At 49.4% G+C, this 16,411-nt stretch overlaps 1 protein-coding gene across 1 annotated transcript in view; it reads right to left on the minus strand.

Moving 5' to 3' along the window:
- ARAP3 (ArfGAP with RhoGAP domain, ankyrin repeat and PH domain 3) overlaps window positions 1–16,411 on the minus strand; it is a 90,384-nt gene that overhangs the window by 46,504 nt on the left and 27,469 nt on the right. The window contains 9 exon segments of the mRNA XM_060254499.1: window positions 2,380–2,443; window positions 2,603–2,804; window positions 3,122–3,224; window positions 9,209–9,362; window positions 9,445–9,576; window positions 11,115–11,177; window positions 11,711–11,783; window positions 12,197–12,379; window positions 13,651–13,736. Of these exon segments, the coding sequence (XP_060110482.1) occupies window positions 2,380–2,443; window positions 2,603–2,804; window positions 3,122–3,224; window positions 9,209–9,362; window positions 9,445–9,576; window positions 11,115–11,177; window positions 11,711–11,783; window positions 12,197–12,379; window positions 13,651–13,736 (1,060 nt within the window).

Genomic DNA, 16,411 nt, shown 5'->3' on the forward strand with positions numbered 1-16,411 from the left:
GATGCCAAATGAAATGGTTCAGTCCACGATGTGGTAGCATGCCCCTCCCCCAGTGGGCTTGACACACCAAATTCACAGGGGCCCTCTGGCTCATTATTCTCTACCTGCCCTCCAGGTTTGGTGAGGCTTGGTTTACAAGGAATGAGTTACTCCCTCCCTCCAAGGAACCCCCAGGAAAGTGCTTTTTGGGGAAGTGACAGGTTCAGGATGTTCATGAGTGTACAGAATGGACCCTTTGCAAGGTAGAGACTTCAAACACACAGGGGACCTCTCTCTGATGCTCCTCTACATGCCCTCCAAGTTATGGGCAAATTGGATTTAGGAGGTCCAAATTATGGGGCCCCAAAGAAAATGCCCCCAGGAAAGTGCTTTGGGGGGAAATGTCAGTCACAGGTTCAAAAGTGTATAGAATTGACCCCCTGCAACCTACACACACCAAACACACACACACAACCTCAGTCTGCCTTTGAAGTGTAGTCAACATTTTGACTGAGCAAAGACAGTCTCTTTGAATATTAGGGGTGTGCGTCCCCCCTCCTCCAGTTTCAGCATATGACAGGTAGCTCTCCAGATGGTTTTGCCTACAACTCCCATCAGCCCCAGCCAGCATGGCCAATGGCTGGGGCTGATGGGCGTTGTAGGCAAAAAAAAACATCTGAAGAGCTACCATTGGCCACCCCTGGCATATGAAATTGCAAAAAAAATGTGAGGTTTCCCCAAAAATCCAGGATTCCAATACTGGTACACTATTCAGATTTTTTTTGTAAATTCCAACATTTTTTGGATCCAATAGACCCAAGAAGAAAAAAATCTGGGGGGGGGGGAAATTGCAAACCAGAAGCTGTGCACATGGTCACAGCTGATCTTAGGCTGACTTCTCTTAACTGAGTTTCAAGAGAAGCCAACACCAAGCTGAGGCCAGGAGGAGCTCTCAGCTCCTGCCACCCCAGCGGATCCTGGAGCCAGCCCCAGCCGAAGTGGCATGGAACGCTCAGCTCCCACCACCTCGGTTGATCCTGGGCTGACTTCTCTTGCAGTTTAAACTGGCCTGCAAGAGAAGCCAGTCAGCCTCAAGTCGACCCAGCAGGAGCTGTCTTCTGCAGCCTCTTTAAAGTTTAAAGGGACTGCAGAAGCCTGACAAACAGCTGTTTTTGGATCTACCAGAAATTCCTAAATATAGCCAGGATTTTCTTTGGATTCTCCAAGCCCAATTTTCCTGAGAAAACCTGGATATGTTTGGGATGCTGAAATACACCCCCCCCCCCACACACAAAAAAATACTGATAAGATATGTATCCATTCATGATCTGCCACAAAACACTTGAAAGTTCATGCTGATTGACCTGCCACAAACTTCAGTCTGTGAACTGGCCAAAATTCATCATGAACTATAGTTTCTGCGCCAGTTCTTGACCATCCCTATCGCTGACCCTGGGAGTCTTCCTCTACAGCTCCACCATGCCCAGAACAGCATTCCTTCCCCACTTCCAGTAAATACAACTGCAATCCACTTGCATTCCCCAGACAGGAGCCCCATTTATTACCAATATTTCCTTAACTCTGTGTGGCTTCCTCCTCTCCAGGGTGCTTTGAACCCAGAGACATCCTATACCCTCTTCCATAACACTTGCTGTGGGGAGGAAGAGAAAAAGCAGATGCAGGGAACTGCAAAGCCACTGCAGTCCCCAAAAGGAGCCCTGGGTCACGGACCAGTATCGGCCCACAGCTTGTTAGCAACTGGACCACGAGGCATATGTGCCACACCTCTCCTTTTGCCTGATCGGGACTCAGGTGGACGAAAGAAGCAGTGTGACCTCGTTCTGAAGCTGGGCAGGCAGCTTCGGAGCAAGGCAGAACAGCCCCGCCGCTCCTTCCACCTGCCCAGAGCGTGGCCTCGCTCTGAAGCTGCCTCCCTTGCAGGTGGGTGGGGGGCAGCTGGGGCAAATCCCCCCAGTGCTGCGCCCTCCCCAGTCCATGGAAAAATTGCCTTCCACTAAACCAGTCCCTGGTGCCAAAAAGGTTGGGAGGCACTGCTCTAGACAACTAACAAGAAAGCTCCTCCCCCTTATTTATTTATTTCTGGCTCAGAGGGGATTACCAAATACAGGGGACAGGGCTTGTCCTGCTAAACAGATATTAAGAAAACAAAAACTGCTTTTGTGGATGTCTGAAAGCCCCTCCCTCAGTCACAATCACCCTGCGGGACTGGAGAACTGGTCTGCAGGCCTTCTACACGTTGATTACAGGGAATAAAGGAAAATTGGCGTCATCTATATGGAAGGATAAGAGAAGGCTCCACAATGACAGAGACAGACTGAAAGACTGCTCCATTTTTCTAGGGCTGATTAACTAGGGTCCCCTCCTCCTCACACAGCTCACCGCCCCATCTCCACGAGGACCAGCATCTCCTTCTTCTCTGGATCTTCAGCAAGGGGAACGACACCTGCAAAAAGATGGAGAAAAGGGGTCAGGGTCCTGCAAAGAAGGTTGTGAATCCCGCACCTTGAACCAGGCCTGCATCCAGGTCTTCTGCTCACTTCCAGCCAAGCAGAGAGCAGATCTCCTGACATGGGGGCACAGGCAGGGCCGGGTCCACACTCACTGAGCTCCTGCAGCTGCCGCAAATTGATGCTGTCCTCGGCGGCTCCCTCTCCTTCCTTGGGGCAGATGAAGAGGTGGGACTTCTGGAGGACGAAGAAGCCTTGCAGCCACCGACTGGGATTCAACATGGACTTGTAGCTCAGCCTGCCCACCCTCTGGAACTCATAGCTCAGCAAGCAGTGACAGCAGAGTGGGGTGAACCACTGCAAGGAAGGAGGGATCAGTTATGGGAAGGCGCTCCCGAAGGAGGACACCCAGGCTGGTTGGCATGGAATGGTCTGGCCTCTCGCCTTCCAGCTGATTCACAGAAGGGTCTGGCCTCTTGCCTTCCAGCCAATGCATGGGTGGGTCAAATGCGAGGCCTCACCACAGGCCCCAAGCATGGGATGAAGCAAGGCTGATGGGGAGAGGAGGTCGGCAAAAGAGCCAGAGGCTTCCTGGGCAGGATGGAAGGAAAGAGGATGCTCCAGAGGGTAGAAAATGACGTGGGTGGGAAGCTGTTCCTGTCTCCTCCCATTACCTTGCTGATGGCACTGGCCCAGGACTGCAGCGTGTCTGGCCCATCTGCCCCCAATGGCTGTAGTCGATCATTGCTCAGATACAGCTCCAGTGTGAAAGGAAACCTGCCGGAGGAGGGAAGGGAGTCAAAGAGGGCAGGGCTCTGAAGGAAGCAATGCCTTCCTCTCAGGCCCACTCTGGACGAGACTTTTAAAATGGGTCAGATGAGGAAGAAGAGTGTAAAGGCAGGCTTCCTGGATCAGATCAAAGGTTTATTCCATCCAACTTCTAATTACCATAGTAGCCAGTGGATATACTATAATTACCATAGTAGCCAGTGGATATAGTTTCATTTCATCAATAAACTTCCTCAGGAATATTCCTTCCTATTTCCTTCCGAGTTATCAGCCTCTTGTAACAATCCAATGTTAATGCTCTCTGCAACATCGCTGGATATTTTAAACATTAGATATTTCTAACATGCTGCATGGAATTACTAGAATAGGTTCTTTTTAAGTAGAATTAGTGTTCTAGTTTTTTGCATAGAGCATTTGCCAGCATATTTTAGAAGGCTTTTGCATCTGGTTAGAGAAGAGGTCTGGCTTGCTCAAAATTATACACTTAAGTGGTATTGAGCATTTTGCTGTCAAGTAGGAATGGCTTGCTCCAAATAAAAATTGTAGACAATATGAGAGCATTTTTGCTGTCAAAAGTAGGGTGGCCAGACCGTCCCGGTCTCCCGGGACATTCCCGGTTCTGGCCACCCAATCCCGGATCCCGGGCTGCCTATACCGGGACCATTAAAGGTCCCGGTTTAGGCAGCCCTGGAGCCGGTGGGCCGCGGGCGCCGGCGGGGAAGGCGGCGAGGGAGGGAGGGAGCGTCCCTGCGCCTGCGCAGGGCCCCTGCGCACGCGCAGGGACGCTCCCTCCCTCACTGGCCGCCTTCCCCGCCCGCGCGCGGGGCCCGGCGGCAGTGGTGGAGGCCTCTCCGTGGCCTCCGCTGGTCGCTGGAAGCCCTCCAGAGACTCTGGAGGGCCTCCAGCAACCAGCGGAGGCCGCGGAGAGGCCGCGGGGCACCCGGCGCTGGTCCCGGAAGGCCTTCCAGAGCCTCTGGAAGGCCTTCGGGGACCAGCGCCGGCCAGCGAAGGCTTCCCCGCGGCCTCCGCTGGTCCCTGGAGGCCCTCCAGAGTCTCTGGAGGGCCTCCAGGGACCAGCGGAGGCCGCGGGGAGGCCGCGGGGCACCCGGCGCTGGTCCCGGAAGGCCTTCCAGAGCCTCTGGAAGGCCTTCGGGGACCAGCGCCGGCCAGCGAAGGCTTCCCCGCGGCCTCCGCTGGTCCCTGGAGGCCCTCCAGAGTCTCTGGAGGGCCTCCAGGGACCAGCGGAGGCCGCGGGGCACCCGGCGCTGGTCCCAGAAGGCCTTCCAGAGCCTCTGGAAGGCCTTCGGGGACCAGCGCCGGCCAGCGAAGGCTTCCCCGCGGCCTCCGCTGGTCCCTGGAGGCCCTCCAGAGTCTCTGGAGGGCCTCCAGGGACCAGCGGAGGCCGCGGGGAAGCCGCGGAGCAGCCGGCGCTGGTCCCTGGAGGCCTCCAGAGGCCAGCGCCGGCAGCTCCCTCCCTCCCTCGCCGCGAGGACGCCGCCGGAGGACTCCCCGCCGCCGCCGCTGCTGGACTCCGCCGCCCTGGAATAAGGTAAGGGGGCCGAAAGCGGGGGGGGGGGGGGGGGGGCGGGGGGCGGCCTTCCTTTCTTCCCTCCCTCCTCCCTCCCTTCCTTCCTTCCCTCACTCCCTTCCCTTCTTTCCTTCCCTCCCTCCTCCCTTCCTTCCTTTCTTCCTTCCTTCCTTCCCTCACTCCCTTCCCTTCCTTCCTTCCCTCCTCCCTCCCTTCCTTTCTTCCTTCCTTCCCTCACTCCCTTGCCTTCCTTCCTTCCTTCCTCCCTTCCTTCCCTCCCTCCCCCCTTCCTTCCTTCCTTCCCTCCCTCCCCCCTTCCTTCCTTCCCTCCCTCCCTCCCCCTTCCTTCCTTCCTTCCTTCCCTCCCTCCTCCCTTCCTTCCTTCCCACCCTCCTCCCTCCCTTCCTTCCTTCCCTCACTCCCTTGCCTTCCTTCCTTCCTTCCTTCCCTCCCTCCTCCCTTCCTTCCCTCCCTCCCCCCTTCCTTCCCTCCCTCCCCCCTTCCTTCCTTCCCTCCCTCCCCCCTTCCTTCCTTCCCTCCCTCCCCCTTCCTTCCTTCCTTCCCTCCCTCCTTCCTTCCTTCCTTCCTTCCTTCCTTCCTTCCCTCCCCTCCTCCCTCCCTTCCCTTCCTTCCTTCCTTCCCTCCCTCCTTCCTTTCTTCCCTCCCTCCCTTCCTTCCTTCCCTCCCTCCCTCCTTATGTTCTTATGTGACGCAGAGTGTTGGACTGGATGGGCCACTGGCCTGATCCAACAGGGCTTCTCTTATGTTGTTATGTGACGCAGAGTGTTGGACTGGATGGGCCACTGGCCTGATCCAACAGGGCTTCTCTTATGTTGTTATGTGACGCAGAGTGTTGGACTGGATGGGCCACTGGCCTGATCCAACAGGGCTTCTCTCATGTTCTTATGTGACAAAGAGTGTTGGACTGGATGGGCCACTGGCCTGATCCAACAGGGCTTCTCTTATGTTCTTATGTGACACAGAGTGTTGGACTGGATGGGCCACTGGCCTGATCCAACAGGGCTTCTCTTATGTTCTTATGTGACGCAGAGTGTTGGACTGGATGGGCCACTGGCCTGATCCAACAGGGCTTCTCTTATGTGACAATACTGACTTTGGTGGACCCAAGCACTGATTCAGTGTAAGGGAGCTTTGTGTTTGTGACTGGAGTGGACAATACTGATTTTGGTGGACCCAAACACTGATTCAGTGTAAGGGAGCTTTGTGTTTGTGACTGGAGTGGACAATACTGACTTTGGTGGACCCAAGCACTGATTCAGTGTAAGGGAGCTTTGTGTTTGTGTCTTCTGGTGCAATTTTGCTCTCAGATCCTGTATTTACTTCATCAGTATATGGGATAAGGCACTTTCTCAACTGTGCTGCATAATGCAGCCTATTTATTTTGTCCTGTTTGCTCTGTTGGCTCTATCTGCGCCACCTTCATCACTTTCGGGGTGTGGATCCCCCAGTGGGGTGGTCTCGCGACTCCCTCCGCCGGCTGTTTCTGATAGCCCTGCGCCCCCTCTTTCATTTGATATGTGTCCCGTGCGGATGCCACCCTCCCGCCGGGAGATGCCGCAAAATGAGCCCCCTTGAGGCTTATGGCGGCAGGGCTCGGGGGAAGCGAGCTAGACTGCTGTTCTTTTGAGGTGTTATAGAGTGTTTCGAGCCCGTCCCTGTGGCATCGGTCCCATCGTTGTGGGGCCCAGGGGGCTGGCGCAGCGGCACGCCGAAGCAGCCTGTCACTAATAACACAGGTCGAGATGCAGGACAGGAACCTGGAAGTGACCGACAGGCTGCTTCAGCGTGCCGCTGCGCCAGCCCCCTGGGCTCCACAACGATGGGACCGATGCCACAGGGACGGGCTCGAAACACTCTATAACCCCTCAAAAGAACAGCAGTCTAGCTCGCTTCCCCCGAGCCCTGCCGCCATAAGCCTCAAGGGGGCTCATTTTGCGGCATCTCCCGGCGGGAGGGTGGCATCCGCACGGGACACATATCAAATGAAAGAGGGGGCGCAGGGCTATCAGAAACAGCCGGCGGAGGGAGTCGCGAGACCACCCCACTGGGGGATCCACACCCCGAAAGTGATGAAGGTGGCGCAGATAGAGCCAACAGAATAAACAGGACAAAATAAATAGGCTGCATTATGCAGCACAGTTGAGAAAGTGCCTTATCCCATATACTGATGAAGTATATACAGGATTTGAGAACAAAATTGTTTCCGGCGGTGATATTTGGGGGATTTTTGGGGACGTCACAGGAAGTGCTGTGAAGTCACTTCCTGTTTCCGGCAGTGGCACTTGGGGGAAATGATGTCATTTGGGGGAAGTGATGTCACAGGAAGTGATGTCACTTCCCGTTTCCGGCAGGTGACGCGGGGAAATGATGTCACAGGAAGTGATGTCACTTCCTGTTTCCAGCGGTGGCATGACATCACCGGAAGTGACGTCACTTCCTGTTTCCGGCGGCACGCGCGCTTCGCGCGCACCCCTACCTTTCCCCCCCCCCCAAGGTGTCCCTGGCTGGCCTTCAGACATTATGGTCACCCTAGTCAAAAGGAATGGTTTGCTTCTAATGAAAATATTGTAGAGAGCAATTTGCCAGCAAAAGTCAGAAGGCTTAAAGAAATTCAGGACTGGCTTAAGCTCCTAATAAAAATACATACACTTAAGCAGGGCTTTTTTTGTAGAAAAAGCCCAGCAGGAACTCATTTGTATATTAGGCAACACCCCTTGATGTCACTATTGTTTCACACAGGGCTTTTTACAGAAAAAGCCCAGAAAGAGCTCATTTGCATATTAGCCACACCCTCTGACTCCAAGCCAACCAGAACTGTGTTCCTGTGCGTTCCTGCTCAAACCCCACCCCTGCACTTAACTGGTGTTGAGTTGTAAGTTTTTAACAACAGTTAACAATATCTTTAAAAGTAGTCATTTAAAAATTTAAGAATTATCTATTTTCATTCAGCTTTGTGGAGTATCTTGTTATTACCACAGTTTATTTCAGGATGAGAACTTGAAAGAAAAATAATGATGTTGCAGAGAGCATTAACGCTGAATTGCTATAAGAGGCTGATAATCCTGAAGGGAATAGGAAGGGGTACTCCTGAGGACGTTTATTGACGAAATGAGCCTATATCCAGGTGCTCATTGAGAATGGACCTTTCTTGTACCATTGTAATGTATAACAAGATTATATGATTCTAAAAAGGTTTTAAGAAGAAGAAGATATTGGATTTATATCCCGCCCTCCACTCTGAAGAGTCTCAGAGTGGCTCACAATCTCCTTTCCCTTCCTTCCCCACAACAGACACCCTGTGAGGTAGGTGAAGATATTGGATTTATATCCTGCCCTCCACTCCAAAGAGTCTCAGAGTGGCTCACAATCTCCTTTCCCTTCCTTCCCCACAACAGACACCCTGTGAGGTAGATGAAGATATTGGATTTATATCCTGCCCTCCACTCCAAAGAGTCTCAGAGCGGCTCACAATCTCCTTTCCCTTCCTCCCCCACAACAGACACCCTGTGAGGTGGGTGGGGCTGGAGAGGGTTCTCACAGCAGCTGCCCTTTCAAGGACAGAGTCTCAGAGCGGCTCACAATCTCCTTTCCCTTCCTCCCCCACAACAGACACCCTGTGCGGTGGGTGGGGCTGGAGAGGGCTCTCACAGCAGCTGCCCTTTCAAGGACAACTCCTGCCGGAGCTATGGCTGACTCAAAGCCATTCCAGCAGGTGCAAGTGGAGGAGTAGGGAATCAAACCCGGTTCTCCCAGATAAGAGTCCACACACTTCACCCCTACACCAAACTGGCTCTAAACATTGTTAGCCAGTACATCACAGTGTTTGTTTCTTTTATTGCCTGTAATATGAACTGTGATCCCAGTTCGTCGGTTTTTCAGTGTGTGGCGTGTCAGGTCCCTCAGACCTGTTGGCAGGGGATGGGGGTGAATTTACCAGTAGTGGGGAGGAATGCTGAGAATAAACACAATGTGCCTATGTGACCTCGAAATGCTGTAGGCACATCATGGGGCAATGCTCTGCTTTGGGGACAAAACTCTATGGTAGAATTAGCTTTAACATAGGCTTTTGCCCAGAACACAGAGCATCGCCCCTCCTCCCCCACGTCACCGGCATGCCTACATCACTTCTGGGTCATGTAGGCATGTCACATTTATTTCCAGCTTCTTGCCTTGGGGGTGGGTGAGGGGGAGGAGTGACTGAAACCAGGGGATTTTCGCCTGCACCGGGAGGTCTGGCATCCCTAGGTATCTTCATCAGCTACATAAATGTGACCTGGCTCCAAAAGAAATTAATTTGAAGGCTACTGGATAAAATGGAGGAGAACACGAGCTTCCTGAAGGAGAGAGAGGGAGAGAGGGAGGGAGGGAGGGGGAGGGAGAGAGGGAGTGACAGACACACACACACACACAGCACCCCAAATACCTGTCTGAGGAGCCAGGACTAGTTGGTGCATATATTCTGTTGACGCCCAATGACATCACTTCTTCCATTTCTACCTTCCCCAAGGGCTCTAAACTCTTGTCACTCTCAAAGAACAGAAGGCACTTCTCCAGGGAGCACCACACTCTCTGAAATTCTGCATGGGAGAGATCACTCATCACAATCAAGACCTCTACTCCCACAGGAAGTGGCGGGCCCTCCCCCTCCTTTGTACTTACCCTCTCGGCTTTTCTTGACAACTGCAAGTTTGGTCATCGATGGGGCCTTGTACAGGTAACCACACTGGGCCACTGGCTGGGTGACCTCATTGTAGACTCCTTCTGGGCTCAGTCCTTCCACACCAAGATTGCCTATCAGAGATACAGAATCACTCTTCTATTCTATTCTGGGAATACCTACACAGTGCCATTAAATATTCATTTCAAAGGATTTAGGGAATCAGACAGACAGCAGAGAAATGCAAACATACTTTACAAAGTATGGGGGGGTTTTGTAACTTTTTAAGTATAACGTTGTCTTTGTTAATTCTTGCAGGTCAGTTAGAGCTACACACAAAAGTATATATTACAGTGAATGTTTGTCACCTCCCTCCAGTCTAATTCAATGGAATTTTAAAAGCAAATTTCAACTCCCACCTTTCTTCTAAAGTAGTATTCAATACAGGCTAGAATTTTAAAATACAATTAGTCATACAGAGGGGAAAGAATAATCTCCAGACAAATAAAACGAAATACCAGCAATTTAACATCAGTCACTTGTAATTTAACAATGAGGAAGCCAGGCAGCATTAGCAATAAAAAAACAGGAATTTTAAAAAGTGGTAAGAGGAAATAAAAGACCGGCAGGAGAAGAATAATCTCCACAAGAGATCCATTTATTGGAGCAGAATGTTCTTAACATCTCCAGGAGGCCAAGAGCAAGGGATCAAGCTGGATTAAATATGGGGGCAGCCCACGGCCAAAACATCTCCAGCTGTTGGAGAGGGGAGAAGGGGCTGTGGCTCAGTGGGAGAGCACTGGCTTGGCATGCAGAGGGTCTCAGGTTCAATCCCTGACACCTCTAGTCAAAAGCATCAGGTAGCAGGTGATGTGAAAGACCTCTGCCTGAAGAGCCACTGCTAATCTGGGTAGACAGACAGTACTGACCTGGGTGGACCAAAGGTCTGACTCAGTATAAAACAACTACACATATGTACCTACGTATAGAACCAGCATTTACTTTCTTATCATTTGCTTTAAGTTGCCAAGGGATAACCTGTAGTGGCAGGAAAGAAATGTCATTCATAACATTCCCTGGCCCGAAAGAGGGTCGGCTGTCCTCAACAAGGGCCAGAGCTTTTTCCGTCCTGGCCCCGACTTGGTGGAACGCTCTGCCGGAAGACATCAGGGCCCTGCGGAAGCTTTTACAGTTTCACAGGGCCTGTAAGGCAGAGATGTTCCGTCAAGCCTTTGCATAAGGACAGGGAGGGTTGCCATGCTGGCACCTTTTCCTCTCCACCCCCTCTTGGGGAGATCCCCCTACCCCTGATGTGATATAATGACTGAATAAGAGCACTTTAAAGACGTCATCAGGGTTTGTAATCTTTTTAATGTAACTGATTTTATATATGTGTATTTTTAAATGTTGTACATCGCCCAGAGCCTGGCACTAGCCAGGATAGGGCGATTCATCAAATGCAATAAATAATAATAAGAGATGGTGGCACATATCTTAAAAATAAAATGGCTACATCCTTGCAGGGTCTGGTGGAGGTCAGGAAGGCAATCCACAGCAACAGGTGCAGGGATTAGCAGTTGTGCTTAAATACAGATGAGGACCACAGAAGGTCCTCCTCATCCCCTCCTTGTCTACACTGAAGATGCAGAGGGAAGGTGGAGATGGCATTTACTTGAACCGCTCTGTTGCTGGTTTCCCCCAGTCTCCGAAACAGCCTTGTAACATCCTGCTTCACCTTCTGTGGTCTAAAAACCATTGTGTCAAGAATACAGTTTGACAAAATTTACAAAAATCTATATATTATATTGTGCAAAAACATCCAAATTTCATTCCAAAACCATAAATCACATGCCGTCATTTGAAAATTCTAATTTGGGCGTCTGAGAGAGGCCGGTCTGAGGACCTTGTCAGTTGGCTTGTGCAGAAGCTGCAGGTGCAGCGGAATGCAATTTAAGCCAGTGATTGCGTGAAGGCAAGAATTTCTCCTTCGGAAGCCGACATCAGCGGAAGGACTCTGGAATTTACTCCCGAGTAGTATTATTCCTTATAGACTTTTTTTTGTAAAGAATTCATTGGAGTCATCCTTAGAAACAGTGTTTCTGTTTGTGACTTTATGCTCTCTATGTGATTTATGGTTTTGGAATGAAATTTGGATGTTTTTGCACAATATAATATATAGATTTTTGTAAATTTTGTCAAACTGTATTCTTGACACAATTGTTTTTATATTTCTGTTTATATTGTGTTGCCATTGTTTTCTCTGCTCACCTTCTGTGGTGGCTGCAAAGAACTGCAGCATCATCTTCAGCAGCCCAGCTCCAGAAACAGCTGCACACAGAGCCTGAAAAAGGAGAACCAAGCAACTCAGTGAAAGAGTGATTCAAGCGGGCAGCTGTGTTGGTCTGAAGCAGTTGAACAAAGCAGGAGTCAAGTTTTACCTGGCTTTGTCTTAAAGGTGAAACTTGACTCCTGCTTTATTCAGTGAAAGAGCCATCTGTACATGACTGAAAACCCAAGTCTGGGCATAGGAAAGTCTGCAGCTAATGGACAGCCACCCTCCTACCAGTTCTGAAATAGTGTCACAATATGGCAGAGAAAGGCAAACGGATTCTCTCCTCCTTCCTGTGCACATTCAAGGGCCATGTGGGGTAGTGCACAGGTACTCCTGCGAGGGGATCATACCCAATGCTTCATAGCCTTTGGGGCCCCAGGGTACTCTCCTGGTGGCATAAAGGATGCAAAACACGGTCGTACCTGCAACAGGTGTTCCTGGCTGCTGTACTGGGGATGTGGCAAACGGTAGTGCCCGTAGCGGTATTTGCGGGTGATGAAGTCTCGCCTCTGCTCGCTGTTGGCATCTGGGTACAAAGCCTCAGAGGGCAGGAGGCGGGCTGCCCAAAACCTGTTCACCTGTTCATTCCCCAGCACAATAAATAGCTATGGGAGAAAGTAGCGGGGGGTGGGGGGTGGGGAGAGATCAGAACTGGTTCTGTGAAGAAAATGAGGCAGACTTCTTTTATACTGGAAGCTAGTGGAAACAAGTTGTGAAAAGTGTATCACTTGGGTTGAGAAAACAGATACCCAGCAAGCCAGAGACACCACTGCTTAATTATCTTATCTGACATCGCCAGTAACCTGTTAAAAGTCACCTTGCATGTGATTACTGCTGCAAGGTTGGTCTTTACAAGGCCACAGAAAGAAAAGGAAAAAAATACTTGTAAATTACAAGATGGTTTGTTGGAAGCAAAGGACGTCTATACCCTGGTGAGCCTAGGCTAGCCCAGTCTTGTCAGTTCTCAGAAGCTAAATAGCACCTGCCCTGGTCAAGCCTTGGATGGGAGACCAACAAGGAAGTACAGAGTTGCTTTGCAGGCCACTTCTGAATGTCTCTTGCCTTGAAAACCCTATGGAAAGGAAAGGTCCCCTGTGCAAGCACCAGTCATTTCCGACTCTGGGGTGACGTTGCTTTCACAACGTTTTCACCACAGACTTTTTACGGGGTGGTTTGCCATTGCCTTCCCCAGTCATCTACGCTTTCCCCCCAGCAAGCTGGGTACTCATTTTACCGACCTTGGAAGGATGGATGGCTGAGTCAACCTTGAGCCAGCTACCTGAACCCAGCTTCCACTGGGGATTGAGCTCAGGTCATGAGCAGAGCTTAGGACTGCAGTACTGCAGCTTTAACACTCTGCGCCACGGGTCACGGGACTATGAGGTCACGGTAAATCAGCTGTCAGTTGACCCCAAACGAACAAAAAACCCCTGTGAAATTAGCAGCATACCAGAAAAGCAGAGGCGCACTGGGATTAGACCTAGTAGGGTCAGGGGCTACACAGAGCATGGAACTGGCAATAGACTGAATTAATACCATAACTGCAATATGCTGATAAAGGAAGTTATGCCCATGACTGTAAAGGGGAAAGGGAGGCTTACGCATTTTATGTAGCTTTGTATTTTAGATTGGCTTTTGTTGTTTGTTTATCTTAATAAAGATTTTTTTTTTAAAAAAAACTAGTGTTACTTGGAGCGAGAAAGCAATCCACATCCCCAAAGTAAATCAACAGAGAGTATCTCAACATCAGAGAGCTCTGTACCCCTAGACTTGCAAGTAAAAATAAGCCTCCTGGACTTTCCTTTCCAAAAAAGTCCCCTGCATTCTAAAACCTCCAGTTGGGCCCCTTTCCCAGTCTCCAGGAACGTTTGCATACCTGGACCATCTCATTGCTCCAGACACTGGTGTCCAGCTTCAGGCTCTGCACCTTAGAAATGCTGGAACCCAAGCTCCGATGTTGACCTGTGGAAGCAGTGAGACTGAGAGGATGCATATACGTATGCACATGCTTCTGGCTTGCATGCAATCCAGCTACACATGGAAGGCCAGTCTCACAGCTAGGCCCAAAGCAAGCCTGCATCTCCAGTAGCCATGGGAACAAGGACTGCGGTGGAATCCCTTCAAGCCAAGCCCAAGGCACTTCTAGGAGATCTAGCACTGGCCTGGCAGCAAGGGCATGGTCCTGACGGGGTGAACTCTGTTATGAATGGGAGTCACTATGGTGCTAGAATAATACAGGTTTATTAGGTGGAAGGAAAAATCAGCTCCCCACCTATCCTGCAAGGGAAGATGCAGCATTTTTAAGGTGATGCATGACTTGGGGAAAGCAGTCAAGCATCTCACTCACTGTCTCCTTTCCTCTGATGCAAAGACTTTTGTTTTGCCTCTGTTGCCAAGAGCCAAACTGCCCCAGCTGCTGATCTATAATTGGGATTATTCTTGGCAAACTGGTTTGTGGCAGAAACTGGAGAGAAAGCTCCCCAATTGTTTGTTGCTGGTCCATATTTGAGAGGCGAAGGCCTGAGGGGGGGAGGGATGAGAAAAGGAGAGGGGGGAAGTTTCCTTTTTCACCTCAAGGGCTTTAGATAAAAATTGAAAAAAATGGTAAAATTGGAAAATTTGGAAAACTTCTGAAGGAAAAGATTCCTATGAAATATTTTATCTTTTTAAATGAGAAAAACACTGTCTTGCACAACATATCACTGATTCCAAGTGCATTGAATGAAAAAAGTTGGTCTTTCTTAATTTTTCCAAAGAGAAAAATGGGAACTTTGGGGTACACTGGTTACAAACACACACACACATACACGCACACACAAAACCCAATTCTTGAAAACACATACAATATTTTCAAAATTTTCTTAGTTTAACTGACTGTAAACAATTTTCATAACCATTAATACATTATATTTCATTTAATGATGATATGTCATAAAGGAGTTAAGTGATTTTCATGTTTTAAAGTCTGGCTATTTTAAAATCTTGCTACAATGAGCCTTTTTTTATTTACTACATAATTTGTTTTCTGTCTTCAACTTTTACTTTTTCTTAACTCTCAGACAAAAAAAAAAAGATACATGTGCCATGGCAGCACAGGGTACAACAGTTTGCAGATCTTTATAATTTTTCTGACGGAAAACATATTTATAATTTTTCTGAGAGAAAACATATTTATAATTTTAAATTTAATATGATAAATAGTACAATTTTATATGCAAAGTTTTAAATTATGAATCTGTGTGTGTGTAGCCATCTCTCTCTAGCTCGTTTCCCCTCACATTTCATTTTCTTCCTGGAAAAACAAATGATTCCCCCCCCCCCCCCCCCCATGATTTCAAAATTTTAGGATATTTCACATCTCTAGTCTAAATAGCCCTCACCTGGATGGCCTAGGCTAGTCCAATTCATCAGGTTTCAGAAGCTAAGCAGGTCAGGAAAGGACTGGTGTGCAAGCACCAGTCGTTTCCAACTCTGGGATGACGTTGCTTTCACAACGTTTTCACGGCAGACTTTTTACGGGTGGTTTGCCATTGCCTTCCCCAGTCATCTACACTCCCCACCCCCAGCAAGCTCGTTACTCATTTAACCAACCTCAGAAGGATGGAAGGCTGAGCCAAATCAAGCCGGCTACCTGAAAACCCAGCTTCTACCGGGAATCGTACTGCAGCTACACACACACAGAGTATCATAATGCCCCTGTATAAATTGATGGTGCAGTCTCATTTGGAATACTGTGTGCAATTCTGGTCACCGCACCTCAAAAAGGATATTATAGCGCTGGAAAAAGTGCAGAAAAGGGCAATTAGAATGATTACAGGTTTGGAACACTTTCCCTATGAAGAAAGGTTAAAACGCTTGGGGCTCTTTACCTTGGAGAAATGTCGACTGCGGGGTGACATGAGAGAGGTTCACAATATTATGCTTGGGATAGAGAAGGTAGAGAAAGAAGTACTTTCCTCCCTTTCTCACAATACAAGAACTCGTGGGTATTCAATGAAATTGCTGAGCAGTCGGGTTAGAACGGATAAAAGGAGGTACTTCTTCACCCAAAGGGTGATTATGTGGAATTCACTGCCACAGGAGGTGGTGGTGGCTACAGGCATAACCAGCTTCAAGAGGGGGTTAGATAAAAATATGGAGCAGAGGTCCATCAGTGGCTATTAGCCACAGTGTGTGTGTGTGTGTATATATATATATACACATATATAAATTTTTGGCCACTGTGTGATACAGTGTGTTGGACTGGATGGGCTGTTGGCCTGATCCAACATGGCTTCTCTTATGTTCTTATGTTCTTTAACACTCTGGTCAGTATTTGGTCAGGAGACCACCAAGGAAGTCCAGGATTGTGACACGGAAGCAGGCAATGGCAAGCCACCTTTGAATGTCTCTTGCCTTGAAAATCGCACAAGGTTGCTAGAAGTCAGCTGTGACTTGATGGCAAATATATATACTCAGGCCTCAGATTCAGTGGGAGCTCACAGGAGCACAGCTCCTGAACCTTTCGGAGAGTTCCTCCTCCACCTCCTCCTCTTGAGAGTTCCACCTCCTTGTCCATTGAATAGTAGGTGCAGCTGCATAACAATCCTACAAAACGACCCCTGTATATACTAGAGATAAAGTGGTCTGACTTGAGT

Source organism: Heteronotia binoei, chromosome 14 (genome assembly GCF_032191835.1).
Source record: "Heteronotia binoei isolate CCM8104 ecotype False Entrance Well chromosome 14, APGP_CSIRO_Hbin_v1, whole genome shotgun sequence".
In the NCBI taxonomy this organism is placed as follows: Eukaryota; Metazoa; Chordata; class Lepidosauria; order Squamata; family Gekkonidae; genus Heteronotia; species Heteronotia binoei.